General features: G+C 40.7%; 1 protein-coding gene across 2 annotated transcripts; it reads right to left on the bottom strand.

Annotated features, from left to right (window-relative positions):
- Positions 1-323: 323 nt before the first annotated feature.
- On the bottom strand, positions 324-20,643 carry LOC106564017 (uncharacterized). 2 transcript variants are annotated; one of them, XM_045690541.2, is made up of 2 exons: positions 19,340-20,643; positions 324-2,336 (listed from the first exon to the last, which is right to left on the bottom strand). In XM_045690541.2, the coding sequence occupies exons 1-2, from the start codon at positions 19,965-19,967 to the stop codon at positions 910-912; spliced, it is 2,055 nt and encodes a 684-aa protein (XP_045546497.2). In that variant the 5' UTR covers positions 19,968-20,643; the 3' UTR covers positions 324-909. The 2 variants fall into 2 exon arrangements, with proteins under 2 accessions (XP_045546497.2, XP_045546498.2); XM_045690542.2 differs by lacking the exon at positions 324-2,336 and adding an exon at positions 10,522-16,027 and having other exon boundaries at positions 19,340-20,635.
- Between the last annotated feature and the right edge of the window lie 217 nt (positions 20,644-20,860).

Below are 20,860 nucleotides of genomic sequence, written 5' to 3' on the forward strand. Positions count from 1 at the left end.
ACTAGGTCTATACTGCTCCTACATGGTGTAACAATACATCATGTAGATGTATATAATGAAAAGACTAGGTCTATACTGCTCCTACATGGTGTAACAATACATCATGTAGATGTATAAAATGAACAGACTAGGTCTATACTGCTCCTACATGGTGTAACAATACATCATGTAGATGTATATAATGAAAAGACTAGGTCTATACTGCTCCTACATGGTGTAACAATACATCATGTAGATGTATATAATGAACAGACTAGGTCTATACTGCTCCTACATGGTGTAACAATACATCATGTAGATGTATATAATGAACATCCACACAGTTAAAAAAATATCCCTTTTACTTTTATTCAGATAAATGTTGAAATAGTCAAATCATTTTTACAAATCAGCACCTGTGTTTTATCTGATGGAACAGTACTGATGGACACTGAGGTAGTAAATGTTTTTTCATGTCAACAATTATCAGAACAATGTCATCTAATTATCACCTTTAGCTTGATAACTACTACACAAATGAACTCGATGAAAACACAATGACTAAATTCAAGAGGTTAAAGGTCAGAATCAAGAAAAGCACATTAATGATTAATTACATTTTTAAATAACAATATCCAAAACATATAATGAACACTAAGGGTACAATCAATCAAAATTCATAATCAAAATCAAATACATGCAAAATATATTCTAATTTTAGATGTGAACATGTTTTGAGAAAGAAATTAACTAAGAAAAAAAGTAAGGCTATCCTTTTTCTTACATACAATTTTATTTAATGTGGCATAAACCAAAGCACAAAAAGTTTGTCAAAATTATAAGTCAGAACACAGCCTCTATTCTCTTATGTGATTTCATGTCCTCTGACCGAGAAAATGTTTTTCCACACTGAGAACATTGGAAAGGATTCTATCCTGTGTGTGTTGCGTCATGCCTTTTCAGGTTCACTAACTGGGTAAAACTCTTTCCACATTGGGAGCATTGGAAAGGCTTCTCTCCTGTGTGTGTCATCTCATGCTTTTTCAGTGTCCCTAAAAAGGTAAAACTCTTTCCGCACAAGGAGCAGTGGAAAGGCTTCTCTCCTGTGTGTATTCTCTCATGCATTTTCAAGTTCCCTAACCAGGCAAAACTTTTTCCACACTGAGAGCATTGGAAAGGCTTATCTCCTGTGTGTGTCCGCTCATGTGATTTCAGGTCCCCTAGCTGGATAAATCTCTTTCCACAGTCTGAGCAGTGATATGGCTTCTCCCCTGTGTGTGTTCTCAAATGCATATTCAGATTCCCTAACCGGGTAAAACTCTTTCCACACTGAGAGCACTGGAAAGGCCTCTCTACAGTGTGTGTTCTCTCATGTGATTTCAGGTCCCCTGAAGAGAAAAATTTACTTTCACATTGGGAGCATTGATATGGCTTCTCTCCAGTGTGTGTTCTTTCATGCACTTTTAGATGCCCTGAGTGTCCAAAACCCTTTCCACACTGGGAACAGTGAAAAGGCTTATTTCCTGTGTGTGTCATCTCATGCATTTTCAGGTTCCCTAAATGGGTAAAACGTTTTCCACAGAAGGAGCAGTGGAAAGGCTTCTCTCCTGTGTGTGTCATCTCATGCGTTTTCAAGTTTCCTAAACGGGTAAAACTTTTTCCACAATGAGAGCATTGGAATGGTTGTTCGCCTGTGTGTATTCTCTTGTGTTTTTTCAGATGTGTTGACTGCATAAATCTCTTTCCACACTGAGAGCATTGGAAAGGCCTCTCTACTAAATGTGTTCTCTCATGTTTTTTCAGGTCCCCTGGTGAGAAAAAACCCTTTTGACACTGGGAGCATTGATACGGCTTCTCTCCAGTGTGTGTTCTTTCATGCACTTTTAAATGCCCTGAGTATCTAAAACCCTTTCCACACTGAGAGCATTGGAAAGGCTTCTCTCCTGTGTGTATTCTTTCATGCTCTTTCAGATGCGATGACTGGATAAATCTCTTTCCACACTGAGAGCATTGGAAATGCCTCTCTAAAGACTGTGTGTGTGTTCTCTCATGTGACTTCAGGTCACCTGGTGAGAAACATTTCTTTTCACACTGGGAGCATTGATATGGCTTCTCTCCAGTGTGTCTTCTTTCATGCACTTTTAGATGCCCTGACTGTCCAAAACCCTTTCCACACTGGGAGCAGTGATAAGGCTTCTCCCCTGTATGTGTTTTCATATGTTCTTTCAGGTGCCCTAACCGGATAAATCTCTTTCCACACTGGGAGCAGTGGTGTGCTCTTGCTGGTTTGGATGTCTCTGGGTCTGGTTCTTCTGAAGGACTCGTCCCGCTTTCAGAATGCGAGTCTGGTCTCTCTCCTGTCAAAGACAGAGTATTTGGTTAAACAGAGAGACCTGAATGAAACCACATGATAAAACTGTCTTCCTATGAGGTTTAATCTAGACTAGATCTCAATAAAAGGGCATCACAGAGTGGCTGTAGCACTTTGAGGCTAATATAAACACTATTAAACGTATTGTTGTAATGCATTTATTAGACCTACTGGATAAATAGACTAGTCAGTATAGGATACATGTATTAGACCTACTGGATAAATAGACTAGTCAGTATAGGATACATGTATTAGACCTAATGGATAAATAGACTAGTCAGTATAGGATACATGTATTAGACCTAATGGATAATAGACTAGTCAGTATAGGATACATGTATTAGACCTAATGGATAAATAGACTAGTCAGTATAGGATACATGTATTAGACCTAATGGATAAATAGACTAGTCAGTATAGGATACATGTATTAGACCTAATGGATAATAGACTAGTCAGTATAGGATACATGTATTAGACCTAATGGATAATAGACTAGTCAGTATAGGATACATGTATTAGACCTAATGGATAAATAGACTAGTCAGTATAGGATACATTATTGTTATTTGGCAGACTACTAGATCTAAAGGGGCAATCTGCAGTTCAAACAACATCCTGCCAGAAAGTGACCACCCTGCCACAGTTTTGGTATAAAGCTGAGGGATGGGGGTTAGAGAAATGTAACCGCTCAAATTCATTGACAGCGCTATGGATGCAAAATTATAGTTGTAACCATGTTGAGTGAATAACTCTTTGTTTACAATTAGGCCTACATTGTTTACAAATAATGGAGTAAAACAAGCTTAGGGTAAGTGTACCTATTAAGCCCACTTCCAACTTTGGATTCAAATAAATAAATAAAATTAACATTTTGTGCTATTTCACGTTTCAACCAGTTAATGTGGTTGCTGTATCCATACCATTTTTTATTCTAAGCCAATCAGATGTTTTATTATTAAGTTATTGACAGTTGTGTAAGTTTCTACTCGGTGACAATTTCAAAGCTGAAAAAAAAATTACCTGTGTTGAGGTGACACTCAAGATAAACACATTTTCCAGATATTTTTAGTACCTTGTTAGAAGAGTTATAATACTTAATGTAAAATGAAGAGATTAATGTGTTGATATATGCACATGATGGCATACTACTTCCTTTCACTTGGGAAATGACTATTTCCTGCTAATTGAACAGATGGGTTTTTCATGCTAGCAGTCATACCACATGTCAGTCAATACAGTAGCAACATAACTTGGTGAACCACAACAAGATAATAGATCTACTTCCTTCCCCTTCCATTTTTTTGTGGTAATGCTGAGAAAGCTTTTGCCTTGCTTGGATCAATTCGTTTCAACATTTACAATAATTATCATGATAGATTTTCGCTCTTCTCACTAACAGCTAAATGATTGCATCTTGTTATTATATTGATATATTATGGCTCTTGCCATTAGTTTGGCGTTTCTGATTTATTCTACAATTCAAACATGGCGATTATCCCAAACTCCCGTTCAACCTACACCGGAAGACGTGGATGTAAATCTTCCCTTTCATATTGTGAACTTCGGCTATGAACAACTTTACCTGATATCACCTTTCCTACGGGAACAGCTGAGCTGCTCGGGGGAATGTACACAGGAAATGCTGCAGCGATGCTGAGACCAGGTGTCAACTCCAACAAGCTGCTTGTTACCTTCAGCCTGCTACTCTGTGGCGATGTACACCCCCCCCCCCCCGGCCCAAACACCACAAAGCAAGCTAAACAACTATGCCCAAACTGTGGTAAGACCATAAGGAAGAATTCAAAAGCGGTGGCTTGTGACATTTGTTTACATAAAGTGTGGAGATATCAACCCCTTGTCATGTGATGAAGCTGTAAAGTCTCAAAGTAACATTTTGCTTGTTTGCAATGTATGCTGGGTAAATGCGGTGCCAAACATTGGGATGCTGGACACAAGCAGGGATGATGAGTGTAATCAAGATGAGATAGTCGATGTATCAGTAGTGGGCACAGAAAATGACATGTTTGACTGTTTCAATTGGAGAGGACTTCATTTTATCCATGTGAACGCACGGAGCCTGCTGCCGAAATTAGAGAAATTAAAACTCCTTGCTTCTTACAGCCGGGCTGCAGTAGTTACTGTGACAGGGATCGATGGGTCAATTGAGGACGATGAGGTTGAGCTACCGGGTTATATCTTTCATAGAATTGACCCGAAACCGAAACAGTGGCGGCGTGTTTTTTATACTTCTTCCTAAATGTCATCCTATACTTGTTGGTGTTTCTGCTATCGGCCTTCTAAGCAGAATCACTTCTATGATTTACTTGAATCGAATTGCTGTGATCACAATGTATATTGGCTGATAGGGAATGTATTCTGCTTGGCGATTTCAATACAAATGCGCAGTTACCACCTAGGAAAAGTACACTAGTAAATGCCCTGTATAACTTTAAATCAGTTATTTGGACTAAAACAACTGTTTGTTGAGCCAACCCGTGTGTGTATTGACAGTAAGTCAACTGGATTTGATTATTGTATCAGATCAAGAGAACATCTGTCAGTCAGGAGTCTTAAATATTGGTTTTAGTGATCATATGGTAACCTACTGTACCTGTAAGACATCCAAAATGCTACTAGAGACAGGTAATAAATACATGAAGGTACGGTCTATGAAACAATACTCAAAAGAACGTTTTCTAGAGGTCCGTGGAATTTTGGATTGGTCTCATGTACTAAACTGTGACGATGTTGATTAAGCTTGGTATCTTTTTAAAGATCTGTTTCTGTCTGCACTCGACTCTCTGGCTCCGATTAAACAAATTCGAATCAAACAGCGGTCAGGGAAATGGATCACTTCCCGAGATCTTAGACCTCATAAGGAAAAGGGATCGCTACCTGGTCAGATTCAGAAGGACAAAATCTACAACAAGATTATGACAGTTATATTAACTGTAGAAACCAGGCAAGATAGAAAATGGATAAGGCCAAATCAAAAACACTATATAGATGCCGTTAATGACAACTTACATCAGCCTTGTAAACTGTGGAACTTTTTAAAGGACATTGGCTCAAAAACTCCCCATTAGGTAAAATCCTGTAGTATTGGCTTGGATGTTTTATGTTATGACCAGGCAAAGGTTGCAAAATATTTTTTTTACCACTATAGCCTCATCTCTGGTTAAGAAGTTACCCATCTGCTCTGAACACTATGGCCAGTCTTTCATTAACAACTTTTACCATAGCAAAGGTATCACAAATCATTTGTTTGAGCTGTGCATGATAACAGAGGACAAACAATCTACTACGCTTAATAAATCCTCTTACGCGCACGGATCCCGATTACGGGATGAAAATCGACAACATCCGGTAAAAGTTGGAGCGCGCCAAATTCAAATTACAAAATCGTAATCTTTAATCAACTTCAGGGATACCTTCTTGAGCACCAAACTTCTTTATGGACTCCAATCTGGCTTTAGAACAGCTTATTCCACTGATACTTGCCTTATCCACCTTTTTGACCTCATTAAGCAGGAAAGTGAGAAGGGGGAACTATACAGGTATGGTCATGTTAGATTTTCAGAAAGCTTTTGACACTTTGGACATTGATATTCTCCTGATGAAACTGAAATGCATGGATCTAAATGATGTAGCAGTGAATTGGTTTAGATCTTATCTGACCAACAGAACACAAGTATGTAATGTTGGTGATGTTCTGTCAGAGGCCAAATAAATATCCTGTGGAGTACCGCAGGGATCCATTTTAGGGCCTCTCCTATTTCTTATATATGTTAATGATATGCCAGATACAGTAAAGGGCAAACTCCTGCTTTATGCTGATGATTCAGCCATACTGGTATCAGGGAAGGATACAGATTACATAGAGGAGACCCTGAGTAAGGAATTGCATTTTGTTAGAGATTGGTTGTCTGACAAATTGTCACTACATTTGGGAAAAACTGAATCGATATTGTTTGGAACAAAATGTAGATTGCTTAGGGCTGGGCTGACAAGATAACAGTAAACTGTGCAGGCAAGGAGTTTGAATCTAAAACAATTGTATCTTATCTTGGTGTGTCCCTAGATCAATCCCTTTCTGGAGACCTAATTGCTGCTAAAATTCTTTCTAAAATGGCAAACAAATTGAAATGTTTATATTGTAACACTAGACATTTTAACATTAAAGTTAAGAAACTGCTTGTCTCAACCTTGACTCGGTGTCATTTTGATAATGCCTGCTCTGCTTGGTATAGTGGGCTATCAAAAAAGCAGAAAAAGAGAATGCAGGTCGTGCAAAATAATGTTATCAGGTACAGTTGAAGTCGGAAGTTTACATACACATTAGCCAAATACATTTAAACTCAGTTTTTCACAATTCCTGACATTTAATCCTAGTAAAAAATCCTGGTCTTAGGTCAGTTAGGATCACCACTTTATTTTAAGAATGTGAAATGTCAGAATAATAGCAGAGAATGATTTTTCAGTTTTTATTTCTTTCATCACATTCCCAGTAGGTCAGAAGTTTACATACACTCAATTAGTATTTGGTAGCATTGCCTTTAAATTGTTTAACTTGGGTCAAATGTTTTGGGTAGCCTTCCACAAGCTCCCCACAATAAGTTGGGTGAATTTTGGTCCATTCCTCCTGACAGAGCTGGTGTAACTGAGTCAGGTTTGTAGGCCTCCTTGCTCGCACACGGTTTTTCAGTTCTGCCCACAAATTTTCTAAGGGATTGAGGTCAGGGCTTTGTGATGGCCACTCCAATACCTTGACTTTGTTGTCCTTAAGCCATTTTGCCACAACTTCGGAAGTATGCTTGTGGTGATTGTCCATTTGGAAGACCCATTTGCGACCAAGCGTTAACTTCCTGACCGAAGTCTTGAGATGTTGCTTCAATATATCCACATAATTTTCTTTCTCATGATGCTATCTATTTTGTGAAGTGCACCAGTCCCTCCTGCAGCAAAGCACCCCCACAACATGATGCTGCCACCCCCGTGCTTCACGTTTGGGATGGTGTTCTTCGGCTTGCAAGCATCCCCCTTTATCCTCCAAACATAACAATGGTCATTATGGCCAAACAGTTCTATTTTTATTTCATCAGACCAGAGGACATTTCTCCAAAAAGTACAATATTTGTCCCCATGTGCAGTTGCAAACTGTAGTCTGGCTTTTTTATGGCGGTTTTGGAGCAGTGGCTTCTTCCTTGATGAAAGGCCTTTCGGGTTATGTCGATATAGGACTCGTTTTACTGTGGATATAGATACTTTTGTACCTGTTTCCTCCAGCATCTTCACAATGTCCTTTGCTGTTGTTCTGGGATTGATTTGCACTTTTCGCACCAAAGTACGTTCATCTCTAGGACACAGAACGTGTCTCCTCCTTGAGCGGTATGACGGCTGCGTGTTTATACTTGCGTACTATTGTTTGTACAGATGAATGTGGTACCTTCAGGCGTTTGGAAATTGCTCCCAAGGATGAACCAGACTTGTGGAAGTCTTGGCTGATTTCTTTCGATTTTCCCATGATAAGCAAAGAGGCACTGAGTTTGAAGGTAGGCCTTGAAATACATCCACAGGTACACTTCCAATTGACTCAAATGTCAATTATCCTATCAGAAGCTTCTAAAGCCATGACATAATTTTCTGGAATTTTCCAAGCTGTTTAAACGCACAGTCAACTTAGTGTAAGTAAACTTCTGACCCACTGGAATTGTGATACAGTGAATTATAAGTGAAATAATCTGTCTGTAAACAATTGTTGGAACAATTACTTGTGTCATGCACAAAGTGGATGTCCTAACCGACTTGCCAAAACTATAGTTTGTTAACAAGAAATTTGTGGAGTGGTTGAAAAACGAGTTTTATTGACTCCAACCTAAGTGTATGTAAACTTCCGACTTCAACTGTATATGCTGAATGTCTCCCCTAGGACCCACATAATGTTATCTGGTATATGCTGAATGTCCCCACTAGGACCCACATAATGTTATCTGGTATATGCTGAATGTCCACCCTAGGACCCACATAATGTTATCTGGTATATGCTGAATGTCCCTCCTAGGACCACATAATGTTATCTGGTATATGATGAATGTCCCCCCTAGGACCCACATAATGTTATCTGGTATATGCTGAATGTCCCCCCTAGGACCCACATAATGTTATCTGGTATATGATGAATGTCCCCCCTAGGACCACATAATGTTATCAGGTATATGATGAATGTCATTCCTAGGACCCACATAATGTTATCAGGTATATGATGAATGTCATTCCTAGGACCCACATAATGTTATCAGGTATATGCTGAATGTCCCCCCTAGGACCCACATAATGTTATCAGGTATATGATGAATGTTATTCCTAGGACCCACATAATGTTATCAGGTATATGATGAATGTCATTCCTAGGACCCACATAATGTTATCAGGTATATGATGAATGTCATTCCTAGGACCCACATAATGTTATCAGGTATATGATGAATGTCATTCCTAGGACCCACATAATGTTATCAGGTATATGCTGAATGTCCCCCCTAGGACCCACATAATGTTATCTGGTATATGCTGAATGTCCCCCCTAGGACCCACATAATGTTATCTGGTATATGCTGAATGTCCCCCCTAGGACCCACATAGGGGTACAGGAGTTCCGGGAGGTGGGCTTGTTGCCTTTGGAGTCTAGAGTGGACCAACTTAAACTTAATCATATGTTTGACATCTTAAATGATCGTGCCCCAGATTACATGGAAAAATAACATTGATATGGTCTATAACCAACACAGTCACAGTACCAGAGCTAGTGTTATGTCTTGTAAAATCCCAAGAGTAAACAGTACTGCGAGGAGAACGTTTTTTTCCATACAGGCATTTGTCTATGGAATAGCCTTCCCTTGGAGATCAAGCAAATAAAAAGTTAAAATAGCAGGCAAAGTTTTTCATTTGGACAAGGTTGTCTAAGTAAGAGAAACCACTCCACTGCCCCTTGTGCCCCTACTGCTGGTCAGGTGTATTATTTGAAGGATCGGTATGATGTGCAATTAATAGATTGTTTTAATGTGAAATGAAGATGGTTGATTTTTAAGGTTAGGAAGAAGTAAAGTGAATAGTCCACTTTTTAGGATGTCAATATAAATTAATGTATTTATGGTTGTTTGTAATTTTGTCTTGTCTTTTAATCATTATATGTTATTGTTTTTACCATTTAGGACCACTTTGGAAATAGGCGTTTTAATTAATACTTTCAAGTGCTATCCTCCGGGTCCACATTGTGCATTTTGTTGTATATGTCTATTGCCCAAAATAATTTCAATTCAATTACTATTTCTTGCCCTTTTGAACAGATGGGTTTTTCATGCTAGCAGTCGTACCACGTCAGTCAAATTTTTTACATTTTTTTATTTCACCTTTATTTAACTAGGCAAGAACAAATTCTTATTTACAATGACGGTCTACACAGGCCAAAACCGGACAACGCTGGGCCAATTGTACTCCGCCCTATGGGACTCCCAATCACGGCCGGTTGTGATACAGTCTGGATATAGATATACAGTAGCAACATAACTTGCTATTATACGTGAACCACAACAAGATAATAGATCTCAGGCTTTCACAGCTTAAATGGTTCTATGCATTTTGGCTTATTTTACTGTTAAATATACATAGATGCCTTTTTTGTAAATTTGACAATTATCTCAGGTGGGTTTAAAGGGTACAGTAGCACAAAAAGCACTCTCTATACAGAATGTAAATGAAAATAAATAAATCATTGCCATTCCTATTAAGCCCAGTATGCTCCTATTAAGCCCAGTATGCTCCTATTAAGCCCAGTTTGCACTGAAACACATGGAGAACAACAAACAGGATGACATTAGGAATGGTAGCTCGGAACGGCTGAAACAGGATGACATTAGGAATGGTAGCTCGGAACGCCTGAAACAGGATGACATTAGGAATGGTAGCTCGGAACGGCTGAAACAGGATGACATTAGGAATGGTAGCTCGGAACGGCTGAAACAGGATGACATTAGGAATGGTAGCTCGGAACGGCTGAAACAGGATGACATTAGGAATGGTAGCTCGGAACAGCTGAAACAGGATGGCATTAGGAATGGTAGCTCGGAACGGCTGAAACAGGATGACATTAGGAATGGTAGCTCGGAACGGCAAAATGGATGACATTAGGAATGGTAGCTCGGAACGGCTGAAACAGGATGACATTAGGAATGGTAGCTTGGAACGGCTGAAACAGGATACATTAGGAATGGTAGCTCGGAACGGCTGAAACAGGATGCCATTAGGAATGGTAGCTCGGAACGGCTGAAACAGGATGACATTAGGAATGGTAGCTTGGGACGCCTGAAACAGGATGACATTAGGAATGGTAGCTCGGAACGGCTGAAACAGGATGACATTAGGAATGGTAGCTCGGAACAAACAGGATGACATTAGGAATGGTAGCTCGGAACAACAAACAGGATGACATTAGGAATGGTAGCTCAGAACGGCTGAAACAGGATGACATTAGGAATGGTAGCTCGGAACAAACAGGATGACATTAGGAATGGTAGCTCGGAACAACAAACAGGATGACATTAGGAATGGTAGCTCAGAACAGCTGAAACAGGATGACATTAGGAATGGTAGCTTGGAACGGCTGAAACAGGATGACATTAGGAATGGTAGCTCGGGACGCCTGAAACAGGATGTCATTAGGAATGGTAGCTCGGAACGGCTGAAACAGGATGACATTAGGAATGGTAGCTCGGAACAAACAGGATGACATTAGGAATGGTAGCTCGGAACAACAAACAGGATGACATTAGGAATGGTAGCTCAGAACGGCTGAAACAGGATGACATTAGGAATGGTAGCTCGGAACAAACAGGATGACATTAGGAATGGTAGCTCGGAACAACAAACAGGATGACATTAGGAATGGTAGCTCAGAACAGCTGAAACAGGATGACATTAGGAATGGTAGCTTGGAACGGCTGAAACAGGATGACATTAGGAATGGTAGCTCGGAACGGCTGAAACAGGATGGCATTAGGAATGGTAGCTCGGAACAACAAACAGGATGACATTAGGAATGGTAGCTCAGAACAGCTGAAACAGGATGACATTAGGAATGGTAGCTTGGAACGGCTGAAACAGGATGACATTAGGAATGGTAGCTCGGAACAGCTGAAACAGGATGACATTAGGAATGGTAGCTCGGAACGGCTGAAACAGGATGACATTAGGAATGGTAGCTCGGGGCGGCTGAAACAGGATGACATTAGGAATGGTAGCTCGGGACGCCTGAAACAGGATGACATTAGGAATGGTAGCTCGGAACAACAAACAGGATGACATTAGGAATGGTAGCTCAGAACGGCTGAAACAGGATGACATTAGGAATGGTAGCTCGGAACAAACAGGATGACATTAGGAATGGTAGCTCGGAACAACAAACAGGATGACATTAGGAATGGTAGCTCAGAACAGCTGAAACAGGATGACATTAGGAATGGTAGCTTGGAACGGCTGAAACAGGATGACATTAGGAATGGTAGCTCGGAACGGCTGAAACAGGATGGCATTAGGAATGGTAGCTCGGAACAACAAACAGGATGACATTAGGAATGGTAGCTCAGAACAGCTGAAACCAGATGACATTAGGAATGGTAGCTTGGAACGGCTGAAACCGGATGACATTAGGAATGGTAGCTTGGAACGGCTGAAACAGGATGACATTAGGAATGGTAGCTCGAAACAGCTGAAACAGGATGACATTAGGAATGGTAGCTCGGGACGCCTGAAACAGGATGACATTAGGAATGGTAGCTCGGAACAAACAGGATGACATTAGGAATGGTAGCTCGGAACGGCTGAAACAGGATGTCATTAGGAATGGTAGCTCAGAACAACAAAATGGATGACATTAGGAATGGTAGCTGGGGTTAAAGCTCCCTCTAATGTTCCATGTACATAAACACAGCCTGTTACCTGCCATTGCACTTTGACCAACCAATATGCAGACTGAATCCTACTGTAAACATAGGGTGGTATCTTTCCCCATGTGTTGAACTCTCCTCATTCTCACCGAGCCTAAATAAACTATATGAACCCTGAACCGGAACTATACTACACCAGAAAAATAAACATGTAAGGTTCCAAAAGGGGATTTCCCACTAGCTAACATGCAGGGGATTTCAACTCTCCAAAGTAGACTCTTAAGTCTGCATAACCACTCTATAGCCTTGTCGTTTATACATATGAAAATCAATGGGGCGGCAGGCAGCCTAGTGGTTAGAGCGATGGACTAGTAACCGGAAGGTTGCAAGATTGAATCCCCGAGCTGACAAGATAAAAATCTGTCATTCTGCCCCTGAACAAGGCATTTAACCCACTGTTCCTAGGCCATCATTGAAAATAAGAATTTGTTCTTAACTGACTTCCCTAGTTAAATAAAGGTTAAAAAAATAATAATACAAAAAATAAAAAGAAGATTGGGGCTCCTCCACCAAGCCTGGGCACCAATATAGATTGACACAGATCTCAGTCTGAGCTATGGTGGCAGTTACTGTAGCAAGAAAAAATAATACAAATGTTCCTGAACAAGAGCACCTGAGAACTCACATCACAGCTTCATGACCCACATCACAGCTTCATGACCCACATCACTGCTTCATGACCCACATCACTGCTTCATGACCCACATCACTGCTTCATGACCCACATCACTGCTTCATGACCCACATGAGAACTCGCATTACTGCTTCATGACTCACTCGAGAACCCGCATCACTGCTTCATGACTCACTCGAGAACCCGCATCACTGCTTCATGACTCACTCGAGAACTCGCATCACTGCTTCATGACTCACTCGAGAACTCGCATCACTGCTTCATGACTCACTCGAGAACTCACATCACTGCCTCATGACCCACTTGAGAACTCGCATCACTGCTTCATGACCCACTTGAACTCGCAGCACTGCTTCATGACCCACTTGAACTCACATCACTGCCTCATGACCCACTTGAACTCACATCACTGCTTCATGACCCACTTGAACTCACATCACTGCTTCATGACCAGGTTTGAATAAAAAAAAGTTATCCAATGCTGCAAAGGTGCAGAGTAAAGTTATTTACCCGAGAGTCAATAAACGCAGCAGCCTCTTCAGGTGTGTAAAGCTTCTTAGGCGTTGACCATAATCTTCAATGTGGCCGGGTACAGCAGTGCGTAGTCCATCTTCATTCTCTTGAGTTGAGCCTTTACCTCATCAAATGCCTTGCGTCTTCGTACAACCTCTGCGGAGTAATCATTGAAGAATGAGACCCTTGGACCTTGGCGTTGAATATCGTCAGAACCGATGCATCTGGCCACGTCCATGATGCGCTGCTTGTCGGTGAAGTTGTGGAACTTTCTAACCACTGGTCGTGGAAGTCATCAATGTTCGCAGGCCATTTTGCGCACCTGTTTCTCAAGTGCCTTTATCTTAGTGTCCATTGATGTAGTTGAAGTTTCCACAGTAGCAATTCTTCCGCCTCATCAACATGCTTGACAACTTTCTGTAGTTCGGCTGAATGGCCAGCTATTGCTTCCAAGACCGTTCCTATCTTGATATCGATCACTTTAGTAATGTTATCAGTCATCTTTTGAATCACCAGGTCCATTGTGCTTGGATCCGCAATGGTATTAGCTTCGCTAACGTTAGTTATCCCCTCCTGCACATCTACAGGGGTGGTGGTATTAGCTTCGCTACCTTTAGTTAGACCCTCCTGCATATCTACTTAGGTGGTGGTATTAGCTTCGCTAACGTTAGTTAGCTCCTCCTACACGGGGTATTGGTTTTGGTCGAGTTCTTAGTAGGTCTGCTGGGCATGTTGTCGGAAACTTTTGAGAAATAGCCATCAAGACACATTGTAGGGTAACTTATTTCGGATTAGGGTTTTCTACCACTTTTTCAAGCTAAAAGATGAATATAAAGAAAGAAAATTAATGAATGCCACGGGAGCTCTCTGAAACACGTGTTTTCTTTACGGCACCATTTTGTCCTCCCCGTCCCAGGTGTAACTTTTGCAGGCAACTTTGACATCCTTTTGGAAGCAGAGGAGGCTCTATAAGGAGGGTGGGATCCACCATAATCATTTGGATGCCTGTATCTTGTCCAAAATAAAGTGGTGATCCTAACTGACCTAAAACAGGGAATTTTTACTAGGACTAAATGTCAGGAATTGTGAAAAACTGAGTTTAAATGTATTTGACTAAGGTGTATGTAAACTTCGGACTCCAACTGTATGTCATAGAGGTGTCTAGCTATAAGTTAAATCTGATCAATCAACTGGATGGGGGGGTGAGAAAGAACGGATGAAAGTGAGACAGGTGGGAAGAGAGTGGAAGACAGAGATGGAGAGAGAGAAAGACAGCAGTGCAAATATACTTACACTTGAGTATTTCAACAACTCTTCTCTTCCAACTTGTTAGGCAATCATATCTACCTACCTGGGAATGGATGGCCAGCCACACAGGAGGGTGATTTTTACTAAGGAGGAGGAGGCCGTGCTGACCGAGATGCATGCTGGTAATTTCAGAGTGAAGCGCATGAATGCCAAAATCAACCTACGCTTCCTTCTGACAGGGAATTACCAAGGAGGTGGACAGCTGGGCAAGTGAAATAACCTTTTAGTTTATCAATCACATTCTATTATATCTGAAATTATTATGATTTCAATTAATGTCATATCAGAGAGCACACAATGTTTCAATTTGTCACTTTTTTTGCTTAAAAGGTCAGTACCTGTCTAGCCTGCCAGAAGTTTGAGAGGGCGAAGACTGTGGTGCCGGAGTTGAAGCCCATCAAACTTGTTTCACCATGGCACATGATCGGTAAGTGTCCCAATTCAAATTTTACCCTAATAAGTTGTTTTGTAATGGTTTCTTTTTACAGCAGAGCTCAATACTATAGAATGTGTGTGTGTGTGTGTGTGTCAGTATCCTTACAAATATGAACATCTGCATACTGTGTGACACAGATTCGGGTCAGAATAAAGTAATCTTCTCTCTAACAGTTTAAATGTTAGGGGTGGACCTCATCGGACCCTTCACTGAATCCAGGAATGGCAACCGCTGGTGTCTGACGGCGACCAATCACTTTACCAAGCGGGTGGAGGCAATACCCATTAAGGTCAGTACAGGAAGAGTATGTGCTGAACTCTAAATTCCCTTCTGTAACCCATTAAAAAGGGTGCTTGGAACCAAAAATAGATTTTTTTTGTTTTGTATGATACCCATCATGGACGAGACTGGCGAGGCCACCTCCAAGGCGATTGTGGACATCTTCAACACCCACGGTTCTCCTGAGGTCATCTTGAGTGACAGAGGTCATGAACGTGGATGTTAAAGGTTATATTCTGTCACCAATGGTTTGTTTTATTCATTTTTTTACAATTTGTTTTTTCATGGTACATAAAATCAGACATATTTCAATATCTTACATTGTCAATAGATATCCCTTTCCAACCCCCTCTTCCAGGTTTGACGAATGGACCAACCAGACCCTGAAGACTGCCATGGGCAAGTTCCTTGATTGGTACCAGGAACGGTGGGAGAACAACCTGAAGGTAATTCTCTTTGCACACAACAGCAGAATCCAGGCCGAGTACGGACGGGAGCCGCAGCTGTTGACCGAGGTAAACAATGCAATTGTACATACACTTATTACATATACTGTAGTCTTTCAAATGTGTGACTGACTTAGTGTTGTTGTTAGTCTTTTGCTATTTTTGTATAACGTACTTTCAGATCACTGAAACCCCACCGGATGTGGTGGAAGTTGTGGAACCAGATCAGAACACCTTCGAGTACTTTCTTCAGGCACGGACTGAGAAGAACATGGAGGATTTTCACCAGGTAAAAATGATTGCCCACTGTTAATTTATTTTATAACACTGCACTAATCCATCAAATTTTCTCACCAGTAAAGTGTAACCTGTGTGTTTGCTTGTTTACGTCTGTCTCCTACCCTGTTCCTTTTAACTCTGCTCCTGTTCTCCAGGACCTAGGGGTTCTGCCCAACACTCAGACATGGATCCACCTGATGTCCTCCATTACCAACCACCCTCCAACTTTTCATGACATCATCTATCAGCTACTGTTATTGTCATGTTGTCATTATCTGCTAAGAAAGTTCTCTTGCTCTGTCATACTGGGCACATACTATGTGAGATACACAGATTATCTAAAAACACTGCAAACACTCAGAGCAAACAGAGCAGCAATGCCTGGACTTTGCCGTCTCCCTCTTCAAGTCCCCCTTCTGAGAACAAAGTGACAGGCAGAATTCCACACTCCAGAATTTTAGAATTTTAGTCTACCATATAGAGTGCACCCAACAACAAAAAAATCTGTGAAAATAAATTAATGGCACAACAATACCAAAAACGAATCAAAGTTTATGTATTCAAATCTTAAATATTGCCAGGTTGGTTTTCACAGATGTTTCACAGGGTGTTCATTAATGTAAGGTATCCTTATTTGTTCCACATTATTCATTGTTGTATCCAGGGACCTACAATAGATACATATATGAGCTATGTGAGATCTATTTGTTTCTATCATAATAGAGGACTAGTGAAATGATATTATTTCAGTGTTGATAAGGGAAGTTCAGGTTAAAATATAAACATGACAGCCAGACAAGCCAGTGTATGAATTAAATGGATTTCCATATGAATGGAGTGGAAATTAGCTCACTTCCTGGTCTGTGAGGTAAGTAACTTTAATGTGTCAAGCAGATTACACGTTTCCTTTGCCATTTACGAAACGTAGCAACGTTTAAGACGTGGATTTCATGTTGAAATGTTAACAAGGTACCAATTTTTTTTTAGAATTAATGTTTTCATTTTATTAGCTAAACAAAACTTGTTTAAACAGCAAAATTGTATGCGAAAATCAGCCTTGTTTGCATAACGATGATGAAAAGAATGTCATTTAGGCTGTAATGATCTCCAAAATTCTAATCATTAGGTCCACACACCGTTGATATAGCAACGGACGCTAATAGTTTATCCAATCCCATTGTGACGTAGAGGGGGACACTGTTTGGCATGACGGGCCCTTAGGTTTATTACTGGTGATGGTTCTAGAACTCACCATTGGGCCCTTAGGTTTATTACTGGTGATGGTTCTAGAACTCACCATTGGGCCCTTAGGTTTATTACTGGGGATGGTTCTAGAACTCACCATTGGGCCCTTAGGTTTATTACTGGTGATGGTTCTAGAACTCACCATTGGGCCCTTAGGTTTATTACTGGTGATGGTTCTAGAACTCACCATTGGGTCCTTAGGTTTATTACTGGGGATGGTTCTAGAACTCACCATTGGGCCCTTAGGTTTATTACTGGTGATGGTTCTAGAACTCACCATTGGGCCCTTAGGTTTATTACTGGTGATGGTTCTAGAACTCACCATTGGGCCCTTAGGTTTATTACTGGGGATGGTTCTAGAACTCACCATTGGGCCCTTAGGTTTATTACTGGTGATGGTTCTAGAACTCACCATTGGGCCCTTAGGTTTATTACTGGTGATGGTTCTAGAACTCACCATTGGGCCCTTAGGTTTATTACTGGGGATGGTTCTAGAACTCACCATTGTGTTTCGTATCAAAAATTGGGTTGGGCCTCTTTGTATGTAAGGAGAGCATTTTCTTGTGTTTATCTACAAAGCACTCATGTAGAAACTTCCTATGAATCTATCACTATTAATTCAATTTAGACTAACAAATGACCAAACCTGGTCTCAGGCTTGGATAACCCTGGAGGCTCCTTAGGTCTCAACAGAGTTGGGTAACGCTGATTTTAGGTTTTTTGCACCCTTCATGTGGAACAACTTCCCGAGCTCTCTGAAATTAGATGTTTTTATCCACAGAGGGCCGGTGCGGTGGTTCTTATCCACAGAGGGCCGGCGCGGTGGTTCTTATCTACAGAGGGCCGGCGCGGTGGTTCTTATCCACAGAGGGCCGGTGCGGTTGCAGATTTTTGTTCTAACTAATCAAGTCTTGATTGGTTTATAAGTTGAATCAGGTATGTATTGGTTGGCAAGAACAAAAGCCTGGTCTCAAATTGATCTCTGCGGATATGATTGGACACCCCTTGTTATGAGTGCTACTTCCATGATGAATAGTAATAAATAAATGATTTCAATAACTTCAGTGGCGGTGATTATCATTCAAGATAACAAAATGTCTGTTTTTAACAGCTGGAAATGATTTCAAATGTATTATTTAATGGGTACATTCTGTACCTATTAAGCCCAGTCCGGACATTTCACATATTTTATTTATCAAACTAAACATGAACGATTCATCTTTAATTTTAGCTCCACTTTCTTTTAGGAACATTAGGGCTGTATACGTTAGAAATGTCTACATTTAGATTTTTGTGGGCTTAATGTACACTTAACCTATATTTTGGGTTCTGATGGGAACTATGACAGTTGAACTAAGCTCATAGGGCATTTATAAATGAGGATATATTTAAACATTAAGGCCCGAGGGTGTGTGGTGTATGGCCAATATACCACGGCTATGGGCTGTTCTTAAGCACGACGCAACACGGAGTGCCTGGATACAGCCCTTATCCGTGGTATATTGGCCATGTACCACAAACCCCCGAGGTGCCTTATTGCCATTATGAACTGGTTACCAACTTAATTAGAGCAGTAAAATGTATGTTTTGTCATACCCATGGTATACCACAGCTTTCAGCAAATCAGCATTCAGGGCTCCAACCACCCTGTTTATAATCTCCAAGAAAGAATCGCTAGGCCTATATATCACTAATTTAAATGTAAAAAAAAAATGCAAGGACCGATCGCAGAATCCTTCAGTAAAGAACAACATTCATGTGTAGAACGTCAATAGAACGCCCTTTAAAAACAACACAGTTCAACAACTGCAGAGTTTGTGCCCCTGTTTTTAAGACAGTACTCACTGGTGTTAATCGGATCTTCTGTCTCCTCCTCCTCCTCTCCTTCTTCCTCATCATCCTCTTTCACTCCCAAAATGTCTTCCTCCTCCTCTTTTATTGAGAGAGCCTCCTCTTCCTCTTTCACTCTAAAAGGTTCTTTCTCTTCTTTCACTGTAACATCCTCCTCATCTTCTTTCAATGTGATAGCCTCCTCTTCCTCCTTTTTGATTCTGAAAGCTTCTACCTCCTCCTCTTCCACTGTGACAGCCTCTATCCCCTCTTCCTCTTTCATTCCAAAAGGTTCTTTCTCTTCTTTCACTCTAACATCCTCCTCCTCTTCTTTCAATGTGATATCTTCCTCTTCCTCCTTTTTGATTCTGAAAGCTTCTACCTCCTCCTCTTCCACTGTGACAGCCTCTATCCCCTCTTCTGGCCCAAAATGTGCTTTCTCTTCTTTCACTGTAACGTTCTCTTCTTCTTTCACTGTAATATCCTCTTCTTCCTCCTTTTTAATTCTGAAAGCGTCTTTCTCTCCCTTCACTGTAACACCCTCATCTTCTTCTTTCACGACAATGTTCATCCCCAGAGCTTCGGTCTCAGTGCAACAGACCTCCTCTTCTTTAGCAGGGGGGGAGTAATTTAATGAGCTCATGGTCAGGGATATTAGCTAGCTAGCATTAGCTACTATCCGAGTGCTAGGCTCAGTATCAATCTTAACAGGTTTGCAAATATATTAAGCAAATTGGGTTAAACTTATCCAGTAGATACGTAAACAGACGTGTGTTTAAAACACTAAGATTAGCTAATGTTCCCAAAAATGACCGTCAATGTTTCGGTTTAACGTTGGCTAGCAAGCTACTGAGGTGGTTGAAAGAATAGCTTTGTTGACCGCTGTGAGGCAGGCAAGAAGTCTAAGTACATCCGGGTTACAGATTTTTGGAATCCTTTAGGATAAGAGTCCCATCCTGTTTACTTTGAAATTGAATAATTACATCGAAAATGATGGAAAATGTGCACAATTATGGATATGTTTTGTACTAGTTGTCATTAAAAGACTCAGTGTTGAGTTCGAGACTACCTAAAGCGAGACCGATTCAAGACCGGAGGAGGGCGAGACAGAGTCAAGACCGAGACTGGGAGGGGGGTAGAGTGGTCAGGGACCAGAAAAATGTGAGTCGAATTCAGGACCATGATTGTAATTTTGTCAAACCGCCACCATAATAAGAATTCAAAATGTCCAGTGTTTCTGTGTTCATATTTCAGAAGAACGTGAATTCTTTAGACGTTCAGAATGTTGGAAAAAAAAAAAAGCATTCTGAAGGCGAATAGAGCCGCTCTACAAATTATTACTAACCCAAACACAGTGGCGAACAATGAGGGCCTTTTCCGCTTTCAGGGAAAGGCTAAGGATTTATAAAATACAATTACAAATAATAATAATATTATTTTCAATGATGTTCTGATTCTTCAGTTTTTTTGTTAGAAAGGAAAGGGTTAACGCTGAAGAGAAAAAATATCCAATCAGGATTTTCTTTGGTGGTCTCT

This window comes from Salmo salar, chromosome 12 (genome assembly GCF_965601325.2).
Source record: "Salmo salar chromosome 12, fSalSal1, whole genome shotgun sequence".
Taxonomy (NCBI): Eukaryota; Metazoa; Chordata; class Actinopteri; order Salmoniformes; family Salmonidae; genus Salmo; species Salmo salar.